The sequence below is a fragment of the Erinaceus europaeus genome, chromosome 10, assembly GCF_950295315.1.
Source record: "Erinaceus europaeus chromosome 10, mEriEur2.1, whole genome shotgun sequence".
NCBI lineage: Eukaryota > Metazoa > Chordata > Mammalia > Eulipotyphla > Erinaceidae > Erinaceus > Erinaceus europaeus.
Window position 1 is genome coordinate 93,607,285 of NC_080171.1, and position 24,249 is coordinate 93,631,533.

The 24,249-nt window shown below is 39.0% G+C and overlaps 1 protein-coding gene across 2 annotated transcripts in view; it reads right to left on the bottom strand.

Annotated features, from left to right (window-relative positions):
* Positions 1-908: 908 nt before the first annotated feature.
* RBM18 (RNA binding motif protein 18) overlaps positions 909-24,249 on the bottom strand; it is a 33,399-nt gene continuing 10,058 nt past the window's right edge. The window contains exons 3-6 of one of the 2 annotated variants that reach the window (XM_007539940.3): positions 18,571-18,697; positions 11,099-11,185; positions 6,868-6,953; positions 909-2,964 (exon numbers count right to left, since the gene is read on the bottom strand). In XM_007539940.3, coding sequence (XP_007540002.1) covers positions 2,805-2,964; positions 6,868-6,953; positions 11,099-11,185; positions 18,571-18,697 — 460 coding nt within the window. In that variant the 3' untranslated portion in view covers positions 909-2,804. Of the gene's footprint in view, positions 2,965-4,138; positions 4,416-6,867; positions 6,954-11,098; positions 11,186-18,570; positions 18,698-24,249 lie in introns of those variants that run through there. The other variant, XM_060200107.1, reaches the window with a different exon arrangement.

Here is a 24,249-nt window from a genome sequence, read left to right on the forward strand (position 1 = left end):
GTTCAATGCCCCACATCACCGTAAGCCAGAGCTGAGCATTGCTCTGATTAAAAAGACAATCAAACAAACAAAAAACGGTCTTATATAGCAGAATAAAAAAGAGATATCTGCTGATTCAGAATTAATTATATATACCTTATAAAAGGGATAGGGACCTATAATATTTGGTTTAAAAAAACTTTTCTTGTTGATTTCTAACATGCTTTGAAAAATTTTTTCTTGTTTGAAATTCTCTTCCTCAATATTGAGAGATAAACAAGTGTCACTGACAGGAAATTTCAGTGGTTAGGGTTATTATTTTACATTTGATAAAATAGGAGCTGAGATAAAGAAGACAGTCTATATCCTTCTTCCTCTCCTGAACATTTCCTTTGATCAGAATTGTAAAGGTGTTAATTTTAGTAAAGAGAGTAAATCAAGTACAGATACATTTGAAATAGAGTTCAGGAAGTTAACACACTTTGGAAACCTTTACCAAACTGCTTTTAACATATCTATGGCACGCTTTCTTTTGGAATTTCTACTTTGAAAGAGAACAGTGTAATACTGGGTTTTTAGAAAAGTCATTTCACATTTTTGCACAGGAAAACATAGAAAAATACTTCATGACTTTTCCGACAACCCAGTAGAAAACACAGTATGACAGTTTCAGGGATTTCCATTAACAACCCAATAGTTAAATTTGCAGTGAGGACAGCTAGCCTCTTTTCTCATCTCTAATAGAAGTAGGCATCAAACATAAAGGGTAGACAGTACTGGCCTCTAGCTAGAATCTTGTGAAAATAAGGCACTTAGAAACTGCACCCCTCCAATACAGGCCGGACTAAGTCCTGAGTGGAAACAGTCCTACCATAGAGCTGTGGTTGGGGCTCTAGGAAATTGGATGAGAGAAGACACAACTACGCAGACACTGTCTTGCATTTATTCACACGGAGGAATAAGAATTGATACAAATAATAAACATTGCTTTAAATACAAATAAATAGCTCTGGTTTCTAAAGAAAACAACTCTATAATTCAAAGTTAAGTATTTTCTAAGTTCCTATTAAAATAGAAGACTATATTGCATTAAATAAGTCCTACTCCACCATAATCCTCTGAGCATGTAAGGATAAAATGGTGAATTCTATGCTCTAAGAAGTCATCAGGAAAATGAGAGAATGCTCCCATCTTCCTAAACTATCCCCCAAATGGAAGGAGTTACATTTATCATAGACATTGCTAGTAAATGCAGATAGTATTTAGTATCTAAAGATATCTAAAAAGATTTGCCTCAGGAACAATGATTAGAATTCTTCTGAACCAGTTCTGTGAATTCTGAAATCTCATGCAGTTTTAGTTCCAGTGTCTTAAACTCATTTATGTTCACAGAAAGACATTTTCCTCTAGTGAAAATTCCCTCTCTTTAGGAATAATAGTATTTAACAATTTGTAGTCATGGCAAGTCAGCTCAATTTGGAGGGTGACTACTTTGTCTTGTACACAATCTATATTTGAGCCCCTGGTACACACCACATGAAAGTATAATGGTGTTGGGAGAAGCTATGGTCTATATAGTATCTCTCTCTCTTCTAACTGAAAAAGCTGGTTTGGAGCGGTGAAGCTCCAGTGATGACAAAGAAAAGATTTAGTTGGTAAAGAAATAATGGTGTTGCCCAATGATACAGTCTGTTAATGTGGCACCTAATGACCAAAACTGTGAATACAAGAATCATTTTAAAGTCATGCAGTCTTTCAAGTCTTATAAAAAATTTATAAACTGTAAGATCATTACTATTTTGGTGCCAAAACTAAGTGACTCCCTGCGTCCATTGTACGTTCCCTCTTCACCTTGCACAAGACAATTCAACTTCTACTCAAACCCCTCCCTACACAAATATTAAAAATAATATATGACAGCAATCAATATGTAATGTCTAGGCTTTCAAAAAAAAAAAGCTGCTTTTCTATTTAGATTGACCATGACACATTTCCAAGTAGAACATTTTCATGCTTTAAAAACAATCTCATGCAATGAGGCACGATTAAAAAAAATCCCCACATTATAACAACATTTGGTATTATAGAAGGCAGGATTAATTAGATTTAGAAAATGACAATTAGGAATAAAAGTTAAGTTTCAAATAGAACTTCCATTGTGTTATAAAATGCTAAATTTGATTCTATAGTTTTGCTGATGCAATCTTGAGATATACACCAAATTTTTCCTAATTGAGATTCTGAATCAACAAACATAATTCTTAAATAGATCATCACAACCTTTGCTCAAAGAACTGGTTCCTTTTTGCCAAGAATTTTCTCTTAGTTCATCGGGAGGGACTGCCATAGTGAATTCTGGAAAAACAGTTATGAACATGATTCAAAATATTTCACCTCCCTGTCTCTCTTTTTTTTTATGTTGTGAAGACACTTAAACACAGAGAAGTGCTTTTTCTTTAAAGATGAACAATAAATTTAGTATCTTGATATAAATAATAACATTTATGTTTGCTGTTTTTCTTTTTTTTTTCCTGGCACATGATATGTTTCTGGAGTTACAAATTCAAACAAACCAGCCAACTAGAGCATCTCAGTGTTCAAATCACAATTTTGGATACAATTCTATTTATTCTGGATGATGCTCCGTTCCACACACACTTCAGGGCAGAAACATCCATAAAAACATCCAAAAATGTTACATCACCAAACTCTAACATGTGATTGTGCTCTGTTGGATAGTACCATTCACATCTACAAAGTAAAAAGGCAGAGGATTTTAGTTGTGAAAATCAATTTGACTTTGCTGCTACAGGCATTCATGACCATCACCTTCGAGATTTCCAAGCTGTTCTAGAATAAGGAGTAGTCCTTTTTTTATCTGGTGGTTTAAAATAGGAATAAACAGGTGCTGCTGGATACTCTGCATCAGGATTTTCTGCCATCATCTTTAGCTTTGCTTCAATAGCTTTTATCTTTGCAGTGACACTGGAAAAAAGGTAACAGAATTAGAGTGGGCCTGAATGCTTTCAGAGAATACTTCTGTATTTTATCTTTGTCTCTTATGCAACTAGACAAGCAATACTCAAATCTGTACATTCAGAAGACTCGGAGGCAACAGTGTTTGCAGTGTTGGACTCTCATGCATGAGGTCCTGAGTTTGAGCCCTGGGCATTGCATGTGGAGAGTGATGCTCTGGTTTTCTCCCTTTCCACTCTTCTCTAATATGTAAATCAATTAAAAAATAAAATATGGGGGTCGGGGTAGGGCGGTGGTGCACTGGGTTAAGTGCATGTAGCAAGAAGTTCATGGACCCACACAAGGATCCAGGTTTGAGCCCCCGGCTTCTCATCTGCAAGGGGTAGCTTCACAAGAGGTGAAGCAGGTCTGCAGGTGTTTCTGTCTCCCTCCCTCTCAGCCTCCCCCTCCCCCTCTCAATTTCTCTCTGTCCTGTCCAATAATAAAAAAAAAAAACCCTACATTCAAACATTTTATACAGAACACATACAAAAAAATAAGTGAGGCTCTCATTTTAAGAAAGAGACCAGGTTTGAACCACTATAATCATATGCTGCTTTACAATGGCAATATGTTCTAAGTAATGGGTAGAAAGGCGATTTCATGATGGTGCAAACGTAGTTTAATTACACAAACTCAAGAGGGTACAGTCTGCTATACACCTAGGCTATATGGTATAGCCCACTGGAACCACAGCATATATGCTGTCTGTAGTTTACTGAAACACTTCTAAGCAACATGACTCTACTGAGTTTTTATTACAACACAGACATTGTTAAAGAGTACTTCATATACTGTCACATTTACTTCTCAGAAACAAACACTGTTCAGCATGTTGGCAGTAAGCATTCAAAATAATTTGTGTAGAAATTAAAAGCAGGGTCCGAGAGAGAGATACATACACTAATATTCTTAACATTATTGACAATTTAAAAATATTTTATTTACTTATTATTGGATAGAGACAGAGAAATTGGGGAAGGGGGAAATAAAGAGGGAAAGAGACAGAAAGACAACTGCAAGACCGGCTTCACCACTCCTAAAACTGTCCCACTGCAAGTGGGGACCAGGGGCTTGAGCCTGGGTCCTACTGAAATGTGTGCACTCAACCAGGTGCACTACCGCCTGGCCCTTATTGACAATTTTTTAAAGGTAGAAGTTATACAAGTGTCTTCTGGCTCATGACAGATAAACAAAATGTGGTATGCCCTAAAATAGACTTCCTAGCTTTTCCCCCCCAAATCTCATCTGCTACATTCTTACCTTTTAGGTTCCTGATTACTAAACGCTTTGTTTTGCTTTGTATCTTAATGCTTTTCAGCCACCAAGTTGTAGATGCTACCATGATGCCAACCTGACTTCCCTGGGAAGATGACCTCACCAATGTGTCCTGGAATCCTGTCTCTCCAGAGTCTACCCCACTAAGGAAAGACAGAAACAGGATGGGAGTATAGATCGACTTGCCAACACCCATGTTCAGTGGAAAAAAAATTACAGAGGCAGGCCTCCTACCTTCTGCTCCCCTCCCACTTTCTGCACCCCTTGATGCTCCCAGAGGGATAAAGAATAGGAGAGCTTCCAATGGAAGGATGGGATACGGAACTCTGGTGGTGGGAATTTTTTGGAATTGTACCCTTCTTATCCTATGGTTTTGTCAATCTTTATTAAATCAATAAAAACTAACAAATGTGGTGTGCCACATTTAAAAAATATTTAGCCTTAAAAAGAAATAAATTCTGACATACTACAGCATGGATGAGCCCTAAAGACAAAAAAAAAAAAAAAAAAAGAAAAAAGAAAAAGAGAAGTTACAATAAAAAATAATCACTGAGGCATTACCAAGACATCTTCTTTCATCATTTCCATCAGTCAGACAGACAGTCATTCACTGTGCATAATTCACATGTAATTAGGTATAGATAGTAATAAAAAGATATATGAAACTATCTGGATTATAAAGTTACTTAAAATACAGTAGACTCAAGCAAACCGAATAAACTCTGAGAAGAAACTAATGTAATTATTCCTGTTTACAGGTCAGATTTATAAAAACCAATCTGTGAACAAGAAGTTCTAATCTCATGAGGAAAACAGCACAGTGGCAGTAAGTTTACAGTGAATTTAGGGAAGTCCTCATGGTAACAAATTGCAGGAGGAAAAAGTAAAGTAAAACGAAGTTAAGGAAGAACAATCACACCAAAAGAGTGACAGCAAAAAGTATTATTTTTGTTGTAGAGCCAGGGCCTTCTTTCTGCACGTGTGATTCTACCACCTCCAGACTGAATGATTCATTCACACAGAGAGGAGGAGGCACCACAGCACTGAAAGTTCCCCCAACCCCCAGTGCTGCAGCATTTCCACGTGGTGCCAGGCCTCACACCTGGGTTGTGCACACAAGAAGGCATATGTCCTACCTAGTGAGACTTCTCTCTGACCCTAAAACCATTTTTGATTTACCAATATTATCACTCACATAAAGCACTGCAGGATCACTCTTCCCTGCAGTTTAATCATATACTTGCATATACAATAGAGCAGATAATATGAAAGGTTTTTTTTTTTTTTTGGGGTCAGTCCCTCTAATAATTATAGTGATTACCTGCTTCTTTAACTGGGTATTGATTTGTGATCCTTATGAAATAATGTTCCTTCAGATATCTCCTGACCTCCTCATGAACAAGTTTCAGAACTATATTTCTTCATTTACAGCCTAGAGTATCCTTGAAGTGTGAAATAAAAAGAGTTCTGTGGCTGGAGAAATAGCTCATTTGGATAATGTACTGCTTTGCTGTCATAGGCACAACCCATGTTAGTGTACGACCCTCACTTAACATTTAAGTTTTGGTGCTGTGGTCTCTTTTGATCTCTTTCTTAAAGAAAAAAAAGTAAAGTTCAGCAGTTTTGACTGTGAATCTTTGCTGTCTGCATGATCTTTGCCAAGATATTTTCTCTAAGTTTCAGTTTCTCTATACATAAAATGACTGTAACAGTTATTTTAACAGTTTTTTAAAAAAATAATAATTAAATGAAACAGCATGTAAAATGCTTAACACAGTGCCTGATTCATAGTAAGATCAATAAAGCCCTGCTATTGTTATTGTTAAAATTTTCCCAGAGGGTATAATGTAACAAACAAAGGAAACAAAAACTCCTCTACTTCTGTTCATCCATTCATGTAACTTCCCCTTTCTCTACCCAACCCATAGTTCCTTCTGTTCTGAATTAACTCCAAAGAAGTAGCTGACAATTTGTAAGTATTAGAGCCAAAACTATTAGTTACTAAAATGGCACACAGAATTGAACTCCTACAAACTAAATCCTTTAAGATTAATTTCATTCATTTTGAGAGATAGCTATGGGGGCAGGCCAGAGCACTGCCATAACACAGAAGGTTGCTGGGGTCAAACCTGGGGCACATCATGCAAGTCCTTCACTCTACTGGTGAGACATCTCCCCAGCTCTCAAATGAAAGTTTTATATAAAGAAACTCATGTTGCAAAAGAATCAAGAGAATAACAAAAAACTTCAAAGAAACTGAAGGTCCTATTAAAAGCTTGTTTTCAGGGTATGAACCATGTCTAGATTTCCCTTTTTATTCCCAGTCGAAGCACAAAGGTTGGTGTATCCATACAGTACTCATACCCAGTGTTTCTGAAGTGAGCGCAAATTCTATAAATGGGTAGAATATTATGTTTAAGTTATGGGAGGAGAGGAAACATATATACATTTTGGAGATTAACTGAACAGGTGTCTCAACCTACCAAATTAAAATGTAATTAGAATTATTAGATTACAACTGAAAGCTGGGAATGAAGAAATGGCTCAAAGTTCTGCATAAGTGTATCGCTCTATACTGTAACATCTTCATCTTACCTTAAGTTAGACTGAGCAGGCTCAGTACTTGAGGATGGCTCAAGACTGATAGGAAGAATCTTGTCATTCTTGTTATGATCATATCTCTGGAAAAAAAAAAAGTGAATTATTTCACTTGAGCAGAAACCAGTCCTTTACTGTAGGTTCTTAAAACCCCAATTCCACGAATGTATGCTCAGATCTTCATAGACAATTCTAGGACTGCTTCATACTGAGGATGAATGCAAAACTTCACACACATTCCAGCCTCGGAGGTGGCACAGGGGTTAATGTGTTGCATTATAAGCATGAGGTCTTCTAGTGGAGGTTGTATTGTTATATGGAAAACTGTGAAATGTTATGTATGTACAAACTATTGTATTTATTGTCGAATGTAAAACATTAATTCCCCAACAAAGAAACTTAAAAAAAAAAACCTTTTTAAAAAAATAAACAAAATGTTTATTGCAAAAAAAAAAAAAAAAGCATAAGGTCTTAAGTTTGATCCCCAGCATCACATATCCCAGAGAGATGCTCTGATTCTTTTTTTTTCTCTCTCATAAATAAATGAATTCTTTTTGTTCATTTTTTTATTGCTGCCAAGCTTATCGTGCCAGCATTACGAATCCATCACTCCCAGAGACCATTTTTCCCCTAATTAAAAAATTTTTTTTTTATTAGGATACAGAGAAACTCAGAAAGGAAGGAGAGGCAAGGAGGGGGAGAGAAACAACAAAAAGAAAAAGGATAACCCAATAAAAAATAGGTAGAGGGGAGTCGGGCGGTAGCGCAATGGGTTAAGCACACGAGGCATTAAGCGCAAGAGCCAACAAAAGGATCCTGGTTCAAGCCCCCACTCCCAGCTCCCCACATGCAGGGGAGTCATTCCACAAGTGGTGAAGCAGGTCTGCAGGGGTCTATCCACTTGTCCTCCCCTCCTCTCTCCATTTCTCTGTCCTATCTAACAACGACGATATCAATATAAACAACAATAACTACAACAATAAAAAACAAGGGCAACAAAAGGGAAAATAAATAAATGACTATATAAAAAAAGTAAGCAGAATATGAATACACAGTTCTCTATAAAGAAGAGATACACATGGCCCACAGGCATATGTGGAAATGCTGCAATTCACTCATCACCAGAGAAATGCAACTTAAAACCACTAGAATAACCTTCATCAATAAACGAGGAGGATAGGTACTGGAAAGAGAAGTGTTGGAGAGAGAAGAACTCCATTATACTGCTGGTGGGAATGCAAACTGGTGCAACCACTATGGAGAACAGTATGGAGATTCATTAATCAAATACAGATGGAAATGCCTCATGATCCAGCAATCCCATTCCTAGGCATTTATCCAAGAGATAATAACACTAATTTGAAGGGATATATGTACCTCCATGTTCATAGCTGCATTATTCATAATAGCTAAAATATGGAAGCAACCAATATGCCCTTAAACAAGTGACTGAATAAAAAAGTTATGGGACTTATACTCAATGGAGTATTACTTAGCAATAAAATAAGATGATATTGTGTCTTTTGGTATAAAATGGATGGAATTGGAGATTACACTTAGTGAAGTAAGGAAGTAAAGGACAACTACAGACTGGTTTCATTCATACGTGGAATTTAAAGGATTGAAATCGAAAACAAACTAAAAGTCAACCCATATCCAAGACTGTGGAAAACTATAGTGGTTATCTGGGGGGGTGGGGGGTGGGGACATAGACCTTTGATGGTGGGAAAGCTTTGATATTATCCTATGAACTTATAATCTTATAAATCACTATTAATTTAACATGTCGGGGGTATATTTAATACTTCAAGTTCTCTAACTGCCTAGACCATAGCTCTGAGAATATTTTCTTGAGCTTAGGCATTTAATGTTTCAGATCTGTAATATGATCATATTCTGAGACCAGGCTTAAATTGTTCAAAGAGCTCTAAAATATATTGTATATATAGTTTTTTAAATGTCTAAGTTACCTACAACCTTATGCCAGATAGATCAAAACTATCTGGTCCTGTCAGTATCTTATGTCCATCAGAGAAGTAATTACAGAAGCCATCAATCCTACCTACTGCACCCCAAAAAGCACTTTGGTCCTTAACTTTAGAGGGGGAAAAGTGATAGGGGGAAGATGACAGGGCTCTGAACTCCAATTCTATCAGGACCCAGAGAGAAAAGAGGAAAAGAGAAGGGACATTTGTAAATAGTAATAGGTGTGGGTATGGCATTAAAGGGAAGAGAGGGCAGGGCCATGGGGGGGGGGGAGAAGAAGGAGAAGAAGAAGAACAAAGGCAAAAATATAGAAATATAGTCAGTTAGTTAATGTCCACTTTGGTTATTCAAAACACTTAAAAAATTGTTAGAGGGGCAGGATGGTAGTGTACCCAGTACAGCAGACATATCACCATGAGCAAGGACCTGGATTCAAGCCTCCAGTTTTCACATGTGGGGGTAGAGGTGGGAAGCAATGCTATATGTAGGTGCCTCTTTCTCTCTCCCTTTCCCTCTCATTTTTTTTTTTAAAGGAATAAAAACCAGGAAAAATGGCCACCAGGAGTAGGGAATTTGTTGTGTAGGTACTGAGCTTCAGTAATAATTCTTTCTGGTAGTCATAAAGAAAAAAAAAAGCCAGATTATAAATTGTTAGGTATAATATTCAACTCTTACTAGGTCTTAGAGAAAAATAGTAATAACTTTCAGTTGCTGATACTGAAAATATTTCACAATAAAAGAGTGGCTTAATTTTATGTCAGATAGTCTTGTAAAAAGTATATATAATTAGGGTGGGGAGATAACATAGTCTTTATGCAAAAAATCCTCCTGTCTGAGGCTCCAACCCTACTACCATAAACTAGAGCTGAGCAGTGCTGGGGGTAGGGTGGAGGGGCTGGGGGGAGAACAAATATTATAGTTTCTCTTATGTCTTTTCTATGAGAAACAGAATCAGAAAACGACAACTAGTGTAGCAAAAAAAATTCTTTAAAAAATTTTTTTTAAATATTTATTGATTTCCTTTTTGTTGCCCTTGCTTTTATTGTTATTGTAGTTATTATTTTATTGTTGTTGTAGTTACTATTGTCGTTGTTGGATAGGACAGAGAAAAATGGAGAGAGGAGGGGAAGACAGAGAGGGAGAGAGAAAGACAGACACCTGCAGACCTGCTTCACAGCCTGTGAAGCGAACCCCCTACAGGTGGGGAGCCAGGGGCTTGAACTGGGATCCTTATGCTGGCCCTTGTGCTTTGCGCCACCGGCACTTAACCCGCTGCGCTACCCCCTGACTCCCAAAAGAATTCTTTTTGAGTATAAAAGCACTTAGTTAATTCTCCTTGGTTTTTTCTATTTTTAAGGCAATGTTCCCTAGAAATTGAGAAGGATTCTTTGAAATATTCACAAGTATGTTAAGTGCTTTAGTTCTGTGTTTCTGCCTAGACAATGAATTCAAATGGTTAGTTTCTATAACTTTTACTAAGAAATTTGTTGGATAGTGAGATTCTGACCAAAAAAAACCATACTGTCCAGTTAAAGAATAAAGCCCCAATATTAACTGCCATGTATCTTTTTGTAGGTAAGACACAACAAAAGGACAAGAAACAATGGTTTTATGCATATCACCACTTCTTTGCAGAGTATAATGGAATGCCATTCATTATTTTTCAGTGGCCCTAGTTTTCCAGTGCATTCTCCCAAGAGACCAACTAACTATAAGATGAGTAAGGCAGTCTGCTATTTCTTGGGCCTTGGAGACAATATAGGCACTACAAAGCTCCACAAATAACTCAAACTCCCTAGAGTAAGGAGATACCAGTGTCTTAACTATTCAACCAAACTATCGACTTTTCATGCAGTTAAATTAAACATGTCTCCAGAGTTGAGATGCTGGGAAGTCTAATAGTGCCAAAAGCAAGTAATTTTTAAAAATAAATACTCCCCCCCCTCTACAGAACAAGCCCACCAGAAAAAAAAGGGGGGGGTGAGTATACACATCAACCACATGCAAAAACAGAATCTGTGGGTATGTGGAGAGAAACAACGAAGCAACTTAATCCCTCCTGAGATGTTTCTCAAAAGGAAAATCTGGCAAAACACATGGTAAATACAAGTAGGAGACCGAAGTCTGGTTATTCCAGATGTGAAAAAGCTGACATGCAAATGGATGAGTGGAGAGCTGTCTTTTGGAAGACCCATTCAGGATGAGCTCACTCAACAGTGACTTTCTGGCACTCTAGACTTACCTTTACCTGAGCATGTGCCCACCGCACTACCAGCTTCTTAGACAGGGCCAGCTTGCCATTGAGACACTGGATGGCTTGCTCTGCTTCCTGTCCAGGAAAGGGACTAATGTTAGTGAGAAATTCAAGTGCCTACCTGGCCATATGTATTTTTATAGGATCTGACTGGTTTATAAGGACTGAATTTTTAGTCAGCTGCTTTTGGTAGACAACTGGCAAAAAGGGTTGACAAGAAACAAAGGTAGAGTAACAAAAAGGGTATGAACATTCAAACAAATCATATTCTGGCTCAGCTGCCTGCTAGAAATGTAATATTTTATAGGTCAAAATCTCCCTAAATACCAGCTTTTTCACTTGTAAAATACAGATACTGCCACTTGTACCTCACTGGTTGTTGTGAGGAGTTACAGAATGCACGCATATAAAGCATGGAGCTTATGGTAAGAACTTAAAGAATAATATTGTTGAGCGAATAATGTTGTTCTTCATAGGTACTTTCCCCTCACACTTTTGTCAGTGTAGTACCTACTGTGTGAAGGAAGTGTATTTCCCCCTCCCACCCCCTTGCACCTCGAACCCTGGAACTATGTATCTTGGATTAGGGTTTATCATCTCTGGATCCTAAGTGAGAAACAGTTATGACTTCAAAGGATATGGGAGTTCAAGGAAACTAGGCCGGAAAAAGCAGGACTAAGTCAAGAGAAACCATGAGCAAGGTTAGGGTTAGGTATGAGCCAATCTATGCACCTGGTTTTCAGAGCCAAAAATTCCCTGACTCTTTCCCCATCAGATATAGAAGCAACAGGGTTGAAAGGAATTCCTGAAGCTGGATAACAGTCACTTTAGGACATTCCCAGAAAACCTGGCTGTACTTTTCCATCCTGCCAAGCCGTCTCTGTGCTTCATTTGTATCTGTAAGGCATTGAGCCAAGTGGAACCCATGTTGGCTGGGGGTGAAGATATTCTTAAAGAATAGGAAGAGGAACAAGGAGGATCTATTCTGCAGTGGAACACCAGCAGGCATCCCAGTCTGGTTTCCTGTTGATTCTCTTTGCCAGCATGTCATTCAACAAATGTATGTATATATATAGTACTACATGTATCATGTATGGCATTGGCTAGTACTTGTCTTTCAAAAGTATACAAAGTTAGAGGGATATATAAGTAATATTTTATAATTCTTTTAAAGTTTTATTTAGTGATCAAGAACTTATATTTGTATTAATTCTGTGGTATGCAGTAATGAGGTGCCAACAGAAAATAAATTTTTATTATTTACTTACTTACATATTGCTACCAGGGTTATTGGTGGGGCTAGGAACCCACTGTTCCTCGTGGCCATTTTTCCTCCCTTCTCTTTTCTATTTTATTGGTTAGGACAGAGAGAAATTTAGAGGGGAGGAGGAGGGGGGAGAGAGAGAGAGAGAGAGAGAGAGAAAGACACAGACCTGCTTCACTACTTATGAAGCTTCTCCCTTACAGATGGGAGAGTGCAGGCTCAAACCTGAGTCCTTGTGCATGGTCATGGTGCACTTATGTTTTTTAAAAGTATTTTTTCCTGGGGCCAGGCAGTGGCACACCTGGTTAAATGCACACATTACAGTGCCCAAGGACCCAGGTTCAAGCCCCTGGTCTCCACCTGCAGAGGGAAAGCTTCATAAGTGGTGAACAGTCCTGCAGCTGTCTGTCTGTCTCTCCCTCCTGCCCCTCCCTTCTCAATTTCTCTGTCTCTATCCAATAAATAAATATTTAAAAAAAATTTCCTTCCCCCACCACCATAAGCCAGAGCTGAGCAGTGCTTTGGTTAAAAAAAAAAAATATATATATATGTATATATTTGTTTATGTTGTTCCAGAGCTCCTGTATTCAAAAATATAATTAAATGCCACAGGTGTTTTCATATGAATTCTCATCTATTTTCTGAACTTCCTATAAAGTAAGGAAGATATTTTAATCTTCATTTATAGATGCAAATTGAAGCCAAAAGAGGGTAAGAATCTTGCCCAAGGTTCATAAACTAAGGAGCCAGAAATAGAAGTCAGTTTTGTAATTTTTTAAATCACAAGGTGATACAAAAAGTCTATATATATATCTATCCCCAAAATGATCAATAATTTTATTTACCTGCAAGAATTTTCATCATTAAAAAATAATAAGGCTCTAAAGAATGCTAACTATGTAGAACATTTCTTTTTTAAAAAATTTTTTAAAAATATTTTATTTTATTTATTCCCTGTTGTTGCCCTTGTTGTTTTATTGTTGTAGTTATTATTGTTGTTGTTGTTGTCGGATAGGACAGAGAGAAATGGAGAGAGGAGGGGAAGACAGAGAGGAGGAGAGAAAGATAGACACCTGCAGACCTGCTTCACCGCCTGTGAAGCGACTCCCCTGCAGGTGGGGAGCCGGGGTTCGAACCGGGATCCTTATGCCGGTCCTTGTGCTTTGCGCCATCTGCGCTTAACCCGCTGCGCTACAGCCCAACTCCCTATGTAGAGCATTTCTCCAGTGCCCCCAGAAATTATTGAACAATCAGTGTAACAATATATCACTTACTACCTATCACATTTATAAAAATTATAGGAAATAAAAATTCCCAGCACTGGAAGGAATTACGACACTCCTATATAGTTTCAGAATATAATGATACCTCATTTCTTAAAGGAAATTTGACAGTTCTATAAAAAAAAAATATATATGGCTTTTACTGATGTCCTCCATTTGTATGTGTAGTAGATATGCACATAGACCTAGAAAGAAATTAATTACTGCTGCTTATATCATTGGGGACAATCTAAGTAACTAACAATTAGGGGTAAGTATCATATATATATTTATATATTCATATGAGATAGACAGTCATCAAAAATAATGCTTTTAAATTGAGGTCAAAGTTATATGTAAAATGCATAAATACTCAAGATATATCAGCCTGGGAGATAGCACAGTGGGTAAAAAAAACACTAGGTTCTCACATTATGCTGCCACTGCCCTTTTGTTTTGGGTTGTATCCAGAGATGCCAAGCCTGAGATGTCAACCTTCAGACTCCAATAATCTGGTGAGACCTGTCCTAACACATGGGAGTACTCAGACTCAGTTCCATTTCAGATGGTGTGCTTTGTAACTAAGTCACAGATTTTAGATATAGGCCAGGGCCTGGGGGACTAGGTACATGTATACATGTATCCATCATTAGGGAGGGACATCTATCTATCTCAAAGTAAAAGTGCCCAATAGTCCTCTATGACTAGACTAGACCTAATAAACTCTGCAATCTAGAAAAATGGTCTAAAAAAGGCATCATAAATTCTCCAGTAACATATTTATTATGCAGGCTTAGACAACCTCTTCTCCCACCCCATACTTCACTTCCCTCAAAGACTATCTACTCAACTAACTACACAAAAGAAAGATGTATCTCCTAATCTCTTTTGACAGCATCAGCATTATTGTCACCTCCTGATAATCTTTAGAAGAAACACTGTTATTTATATTTGGGCAAGAGATATACTGGGAAGAAATACATATAGCAACTAAAGGACAATTATTCTCCCTAGGACAACCTTTATTAGTATCATACAATAAAACCTGAGGTTAACTTAGACCCCACTAAAATTCTTCCCCAACTTGAGCCCAGACCCCATAGATCTAATAGCAGTTTGGATACAACAAATGACACTCAACACTTTTAACAAGCGGGAGAAAGTCAGATAAGAAAGGACTACAAAAGCTGGAAAAGGGCAAGAGACTTGCTCACTTAGTAATGGCCTTTTGGGTCACTATTAGGCCACCCTATCACCTGGGGCCCTGGTCAGGGAATCCTGATTCCCCCATAGATATAATGGGCTTAGACCTTTAGTAGATCTCTCTCTCTCTACCACCATTGGTCACTTCCATCAGGAACATCATCCTAAATCCTTTTGAGGGTCTCTCCAGGATCTTGTCCTCACTACAAAGTAGCAATGGTAGGGACAACCCCACTTTTAAGAAGGGAGGTTATGTCAGTTTACTCTGCCACTCAAGGAAGACTGCTTCTAAAATGAGTGCAGCCTAGAATGTTCCCAACTGTGACCATAGATTGGGAGCTACTCTCTGACCTAATCCAGCTTTCCAGTTCTATTTTCAAATCTGACTACATCTTCCTAGACAATATACTCAGTCCACCTCCATGTTAATTATAGAGTTCAAGAAAAATTACTAAAGTCCTGTACCCCCAGGATTTAGATTTCCTAGCTTCTTTCTAATTTTTTAAATATTTATTTTCCCTTTGTTACCCTTGTTGTTTTATTGTTGTTGTTACTGTTGTCATCATTGTTGGGATAGGACAGAGAGAAATGGAGAGAGGAGGGGAATATAGAGGGGAAGAAAAAGATAAGACACTTGCAGACCTGCTTCACCACCTGTGAAGTGACTCCCCTTCACCTGCAGGTGGGGAGCCAGGGGCTTGAACCAGGATCCTTACACTGGTCCTTGCGCTTTGCACCATGTGCACTTAACCTGCTGCGCTACCACCCGACTCCCGATTTCCTAGCTTCTTACCACCTTCAAGTCTCTATTCTCACCTGCTCTATTTCTACTTTCTATTTACTAAACATTTTGTCCTGCTTCATATCTTAACTGCCTTTAGCCAACAAGTTAAAGATGCTACTATGATTCCATCCTGAACTCCCTGGGCAGATGACCTCACCAATGTGTCTCCACAACCCAACCTAAATAGGGAAATACAGAAATAGGCTGGGGATATGGATTGACCTGCCAATGCCCAGGTCCAGCAGAAAAGCAATTACAGAAGCTAGAACTCCCACTTTCTGAACACAAAAAGTACTTCTGGTCCATACTCACAGAGGGGGAGAAATGCTAGGGGAAGATGGCTAGAGGGCTCTGAAACCAAATTCCATCAGGACCCAGAGAGAGAGGAGGAAAAAAGGGAAGATATTCGTAAGTAGTAATAGGTGTAGGTGTGACTTAGAAAGGAAGAGAAGATCCATATCAAATAATATTGCATCTGCCGATCACAACCTAACCAACACAACGATTGCCACCTCAACATGCTTCACCTCAGACTGTGTCCAGAGACTTCACATGTGGAATGACAACCCTTCAGCTTCATTACTTGGGTGAGACCTTTCCTTTCATAGTATACTCTAATTCCATCTCAGGTAGTTCACTTTCTAACAAAGTCCCAAAACCTAGATATACACCAGTTTCTGTGACAGCGAGCTTATGTTCACATGTATCCGTAAACTACTGCAAAATATATACCTGAAAGCAGAAGTACACTAGAGTTTGCAGTGAGTATCCCCCTAACACTTCCTCTCCACTATTCCAAGCTTTGGGTCCATGATTGCTCAACAACTTGTTTGGCTTCGTATGTTAACTCTCTTTTCAGTCACCAGGTTCCAGATGTCATCAGGATGCCGGCCAGGCTTCCCTGGACTGAAGACCCCACCAATGTGTCCTGGAGCTCAGCTTCCCCAGAGACCCACCCTACTAGGGAAAGAGAGAGGCAGACTGGGAGTATGGACCGACCAGTCAACGCCCATGTTCAGCGGGGAAGCAATTACAGAAGCCAGACCTTCTACCTTCTGCAACCCACAATGACCCTGGGTCCATGCTCCCAGAGGGATAGAGAATGGGAAAGCTAACAGGGGAGGGGGTGGGATATGGAGAGTGGGTGGTGGGAATTGTGTGGAATTGTACCCCTCCTACCCCATGGTTTTGTTAATTAATACTTTCTTAAATAAAAATATAAAAAAAATAAAAAAAAAGAAAGAGAAGGCAGCGCCACAGAAAAAATGGGCAAAAATAAACAGATAGATAGATTGTTACAGAAACAATAGTCAGCCTATATCTGTGACCCTGGGAGAACCACTGCATTTTCCAATGGAAAGAATGGGGACACAGAACTATGGTTGTGGGAAAGGTGTGGAATTGTTCCTCTGCTATCTTGTAATTTTGTAAACTAGTATTAAATCACTAAAAAAGAAAAAAAGAAAAGAAAAAGAAAAAGCACTGGGCTCTCAAGCATGAGGTCTCGAGTTTGATGCCCAGCAGTGCATGTGCTAAGAGTGATGCTCTAGTTCTTTGTCCTTCTCCTCCTTTCTCTCATAAATAAGACATTTTTTTAAAAAAAAATTTAAGTTTCCCTTTTGTTGCCCTTGTTGTTTTATTGTTGTTGTTTCACCTCTTGTGAAGCGACTCCTCTGCAGGTGGGGAGCTGGGGGCTTGAACCGGGATCCTTACGCCAGTCCTTGGACTTCAAGTCATGCGTGCTTAACCCGCTGCGCTACCACCGGACTCCCTCAACGAACTTTTATTCTCCTTCTCTCTCTGCACCAGTAAAACCACAACATCATGATATAGAAGAGTATCTTAACATATAGTAGAGGGGCTGGGTGGTGGTGCACCTGGGTTCAAGCCCCCTGGTCCCCATCTGCAGGGTGGGGAAAGCTTTGTGAGTGGTGAAGCAGGTCTGAAGGTGGCCCTCTGACTCTCTTCCTCTCTATCTCCCCCTTCTATGCTGATTTCTGTCTCTATCTAATAAAGATGATAGTAAAATATACATATTTATTAAAAAATATAGTAGGAAAGAGAAAAAAACTTCGTATGATTTTGAGTGTTACAAAGCATTATCTATTCCCAACATAACAATATGATCTTACTCACATGCAATAAGTTGTACATGTGTTTATGAATATGGATATATATATAGTAATAATTATTTCTGGCTGATACATGAAGTTACTCATCTACAATATGCTTGTATCACCTTTATAATAAGCAAAAAACATACAAACACAAATATTTAAAAGGCAACATTTCCACATATGACTAACTATGACTACTTAGCAGTATCAGCATATTTAAAAATAACACTCAAATTCAATTTGTTTGTCAATGTATGTCTACTCCTAGGACTAAATTCTAATACAATATATGTATATATTTGTAAATATTCTAATAGAAGGATGTACATACATAGATATACATATACGTTGATGCTAACCTTCCTTTACATATGTTCTCATTTATATGCATTTGTTCTGGAGACACTGTGAAGGGTATACTTTTAAGAAATCAAACTGAAAAAAAATCTGTGGGTAGTTCATCACAGACAGAGAGGGCAAAGCTACTGAAAGAAAGAAGCTTTGTAAGCCAGCAATTAAAAGAACAAATAAAACCAAACAGGGAGGAGGATATCTATGTACTTAATGTAGGCATCCCCAAGCCTCTGGTTAGTAAACTAGGTCAGCTAGCTGCCTTATACTGACTGTCCAAGGAAGGGCAAATTTTGAAAGCGCTTCACCAATTCATTTGTTTGCCCAAGAGGTCCTTTCACACTCAAGACAAGGCACACAGAGGAGTCAGACAGGACTATTGTCCAGAAGGAACTGCTATTCTACTTGTGAAGAGGGATGCACAAATAAACAGGAAAGTATGGAAGTACTATGAAGAGGGGTGGGAGAGATACTATTACCTGTTTAGTTTCAAAGTTAACGAAACAGTACCCACGAGGCTGTCCTTCTAAAGCACCTGACTTGTGGAAGAGGAAGTCAAACTGTTTCACTGTGCCAAACTTCTGGAGGAGCTTGAGGAGGTGGTATCTGTGGAGAGAGAACAGCTACTTAGGAGCAAGGACTGGAAATTCTTCTGGCCACCGAGGCTGAAGTACAAGATAAAAGCAGGTGACAGGTAATTTACCCTAGGGATAAAATGTAGTGCCTGCACTCCCTGCATTCCTCTCCAAACTACTGTGTTAGTTTATTTGGCAAACAGAGTTGTTTGCCTCTATTTGGAATGGGTACTTGAATTATCATGGCTATGCATCTGTCCAGTACAAAAACATCTAACAAAAACCACACCTAGCAAACAGCTGTCTGGCCCACAAGTAACATTTGTTTTTCTTTTGGAAAGAAGCTCAATAACAGTGTCAATTTATTTATTTTTGATTTCTTGGCAATGAATAATTTTTGTGAGTAACTAACTCCATCAGAAACACATACCCACACTCCAAGTCAAAGCCTATTCTATCTCAAAAAATAAAGCAAAACAAAGTAACAAACACATACAATTCACATAAACAAAGCAACAAGCCTGGAAGATTTCTATATTTGACTTCATAGTTGGTCATAAGCCCTAAATTACACTTGTGAGAAACTCTGCCAAAACCCAAAGCACACACAGCTAGTTACAAGTCCATAAGTGCTAATGAGTTTTTTTTTTAATTTTTATTGATTTAATATTGATTGACAAGATTTTAGGGTAAGAGGGGTATAATTCCACACAATTTCCACCACCAGAGTTTCACATCTCATCCCTCCATTGGAAACTTTCCTATCCCTTATCCCTCTGGGAGTATGGTCCCAGGATCATTATGGGGTGCAGAAGGTGGGAGGTCTGGCTTCTGTAATTGCTTTTACTCTGGATATGGGCTTAGCAGGTCAATCCATACTCCCGGGCTGTTTCTATCTTTCCCTAATAGGGCAGGAACCTCTGGAGAGGTGGGGTTCCAGGACACATTGGTGAGTACTCTGCTCAGGGAAGTCAGGTTGGTGTCATGGTAGCATCTGGAATCTGGTGGCTGAAAAGCATTAAGATATAAAGCAGAACAAACTTTTAATAATCAGGAACCTAAAAGGTAGCAGATGAGATTTGGGGTCTCCATTTTGGAAAAAACTAGGAAGCTTATTTTAGGTATATTCCAAGGGGCCTATGACTTTACCAATTTTTGCGTGAGCATGACAGCTAACATGCAGGTTGGGCTGAAAGTATTGTCTGGGAAGTTGGTGCCAGAGTTGGGAATAGGACTAGAAATCTGGATGAGGGCAGAGAGTAGCTCCCAGATATAGGAAAAGTATATAAATACTTTTTATTGTAAACCCCACTGATCTGATCTGGGGCCCATATCTATTCATATTTAGCACAGGAGCCTGTGTAACTTTTGCATCCTTAGAAGTCTGAGCTTGCATTCGATGGTCATAGCTAGGAACATTCTAGGCTGCACTCATTTCAGGACCAGTCTGCCTTGAGTGGCAGAGTATGTTGACTCAACCTCCCTTCAGAGAGTGGGGCAGTCTCTACCACTGTTGCTCCACATTGAGGGCAATATCCTATAGTGGTCCACAAAAGAGTTTATTATGTTGCTCTTGATGGAGATGACCAGTGATGGTAGAGAGAGGGATTTGTTAGAGGTCTAGGCCTATCATATCTATGTGGGGATCCCAGGATTCCCTGACTAGTGCCCTGGATGATGGAGTGGCCTGGTAGTGACCAAAAGGGCCATTATTAAAGTTGCCGGTCTCTTGCCCATATTCAGCTTCTGTAGTCCTTACTTTATCTGAAACGGTTGGATTCAGAGTGAGAGATGTGAAATAGGAAGCAGGTGAGGAGGGTATCTAGATCTAAGTAGAAACTATTTGATTAAGTACTTTATGGTATCTTTGTAGGTTTTCTATGTGCTTGATGCACTTATTGAGTCACTATTGTATACTTTCACTTTAAGGTATAGATTTTTCCCTTACTTATGGATACATGTAGTGCTTATGAGTTTTAATCCCTGGTGTGACTGAACATTAGGACAATGTGGAACCACAATATTAATTGAAACTGGTCTCACACAGGGTAGAGGAGTCTGGCCAACCTCAGTTGCCTTAACATAGTTTGCACTCTGGAGTATGGTCAGATAAAGAAGACAGATGTTCAAGGAAGAAATTATTCCTGACAGAAGGTTCGCCCACGCTCTTGCTTGCCACTCTGCCAATATCTTTGTCTTGGATTTCTACTATAAACCTTACTTGGTTTCCATAGAGTTTTTAAGTTACTCAAACAGATGTGGCCCTAACAGGTTGCTGTGGCCAATCTCAATTCTGACTTCCTGTCATCTGATGTAAGGGTGAGACAAACCAACAGCTCTCCCGTTTCCTTTTCCTTTGGCCTTCCTCCTGGCATCCTCTGCACTATTCAAATGGAGTCAAGGCTTTCTCTAAACAATGCTGTCCCTGTGATACTAAAAAGGTATCAGCCCACATGCTAAATCTGTTATTACTGGGAATTCTACCCCATAGGGAGTCAGTAAAGTTGTAGTTACAGCCACATTTATACTCACATTGTGTTCTAGGAGAAACACATCAAGGTTTTATTCTTGAGTAGCCTCTCCTCTGGGAGGCCGAAAGATATGAAATGGGTCATAAGCCATACTAAATATGATACAAATGCACATCAACAAGTAAATCCATTGTCCAGGATCAGGTGCTTGACACAGTGCAGCAAAGAAGACATAATACAGGTCTCATAGTGGGGGAGGATGCCAGGATCCCAATGCATATTGTGCATATTAATCTGGTCTTTAGATCTGTTTTGAAAAGGAAAACAATCAAAACCCCTAGTTTCCAAATTCTCAACTTCCATCAGAAGCCCTCATCAGCTAGTGAGGAAACAGAAAACAACTCTTCAAGGGAAAAGGGGGACACCTGAAGCACAGATTTCTGGTTTTACTTCATTTTTTTTTTTTAAATAGGCTTGCAACAAGGGTGAGTCTCTCAATGCAGACAGATGGGCTAGAAGAGTCCTGCCCAGTCTTTAATTCACAGCTGCATCTTCCACTTACTATACTCATTCAAACCTCAGCATTGTGCCAGTAGCCACGAATGATGCCTCAAAACCAGTTTTTGAAAGACAATCTAAGGGCTACTGTGGGCTGGTCATCTTTTCATTAGCTCCATTCTGCTTAAAAGCAGGAAGGTAAGGAGATCGGCATTTCCTGGGAAAAGAATTTTAATTTACTCAGGAAAAAAAAAGTCGACAGATTATTCTTTGAAAAGCTAGCAAATATGCTCTGCCCAACAAGTGTGACCTTAAGCTTCCAGGAACATCTGCTTAGGCCTGTGTCTTTCAACTTCTCCAGAACGTCTTTTCTTGTTTGATAATTTCTTGAAATTATCGGAACACCGAAAACAAAAGGAATGAAATGTTTACTATTTTGCTTCCTGGAGATTGGGACTGCAAGCTCTGATAGCGAAAAGAGCCTGAAGAATCTTGCTTTCACATCTGCAAACACTTTTATCTGTTGCTGAAGTACGGGAAGGCTCACTACTCATCAGAGCCTTACTTCACTTAGTGAAATAGCGGCCCTGCAGCCTTCGGGAGCTATAGAATTATTAGACCAGCTCCAGACATATTTTTGCAACTTAATCAGTGCTTTTTTTTTTTGTCTAGTGGCACAGAGTAGTTAATTTATACAATGTTAAAGCAGACATTATGTTAAAAACTATACTAGGTACTGGGACCATGACTTAACTTACATTTAACTACATCATGTCTTTTAGGACCTCACATTTGGGTTAGCAGACAGAGAGTGTGATCAAATACAGAACAGTGTGATACTCGCAGATACAAATATGCACACAGGAACACAGATGAAGATGACCAATTGTGCCACAGAGGATACTGGCTTAGGAAAGGTTATTGCCAAGATTTAGAAACACATTAAAGAGTCCAATGACAGAGGAATGGACACAGAAGTTGTATATAAATACTATGGAATACTACTCATATCAAAGAAAGGAGAGATCTTGTCTTCTGCAACAACATGGATGGAACTGGATGATCTAGCTCACAGGCGGGACAGAAATAATGTAGCAAGGGAAAATACAGGGGAATCATTAATAAACTGTGGCTTCAAAAGGGGGAGGTGGGGAGTCGGGCGGTAGCGCAGCCGGTTAAGTGCACATAGTGCAAAGCACAAGGACCAGCGGTTCGAGCCCCCGGCTCCCCACCTGCAGGGGAGTTGCTTCAAAGGTGGTGAAGCAGGTCTGCAGGTGTCTATCTTCCAGCCCCCCGCCTGTCTCTCCCTCCTCTCTCCATTTCTCTCTGTCCTATCCAACAACAAGGATATCAATAACAACAACAACAATAAAACAAGGGCAACAAAATAAATTTAAATTTAAATAAAATTTTTAAAAAAGGGGAAGGTGGAAGGAGAGAATAATTTGGTGGCAAGTGTGGTGAGCTGACACCTATCTTGGGGACATGTGAAACTGTACCCTTATAACAAACATCTTGTGAAACAACATTTTCTAAATAAAAATAAGCCCCAAACTGACTTCCACCACACCACAAATTAATGTCCTTCCCAGCTAATCCACTGAGACATAATCCTTTTCTATCTCTCAAGAGAGAAACATTAGGATCATCTTTAACTTTTTTCCATTCCTCTTTAACTACTTTCCTCATGTCTCAGACTACTCTGTTGGTTGCTAAGCTTACTATCTCTATATAGGTGATAGTAACAGTAGGTGTTATTTATGTCAGTCTCTCTTAACGTAGTTGTCATCTCTAATTTATCATACGCACTAAAATCTTCTTAATTTCTTTACTAAAATATCACTTTTATGATGTCAATCTCCTGCTTAACATCTATGGACTGCTTCTACATAAAACAAAAATTGTCTTAATAAAATCTTATAACAAAAAAGGTTAAATAACCTATCCAAATCTGATGGCATTCTAGTCCACCTATTAACTTTTTTAAAGATTTTTCTTTTTATTTATTCATTATTGGATAGAGACAGTGCAATCGAGAGGGATGGGGGAGACAGAGGGAGAATGAGATAGAAAGACACACCCCGGGAGTCGGGCTGTAGCACAGCGGGTTAAGCGCAGGTGGTGCTAAGCTCAAGGACCAGAGTCAGGAACCCGGTTCGAGCCCCCGGCTCCCCACCTGCAGGCAGGTCCCTTCACAGGCGGTGAAGCAGGTCTGCAGGTGTCTGTCTTTCTCTCCCCCCCTCTGTCTTCCCCTCCTCTCTCCATTTCTCTCTGTCCTATCCAACAACAACGACAGCAATAAAACAAGGGCAACAAAAGGGAATAAATAAATAAAATAAAATTTAAAAAAAATAAAAAAAAAAAAGACACACCCTACAGCACTGCTCCACCACTCGTGAAGCTTCCCCCCTGCAGGTGGGGCCTAGGGGCTTGAACCCGGGTCCTTGTGTACTCTAATGTGTATGCTTAACCAAGTGTACCACCACCTAGCCTCTCCACCTATTAATTTCAATGCCATTTAACATTCAACATCTTCTCCAGTCAAAAGGAATTTCTGATAGACAACTCACAATAGATTTCTTTATTCCTATGTACATACCTTTATTTGTGATTT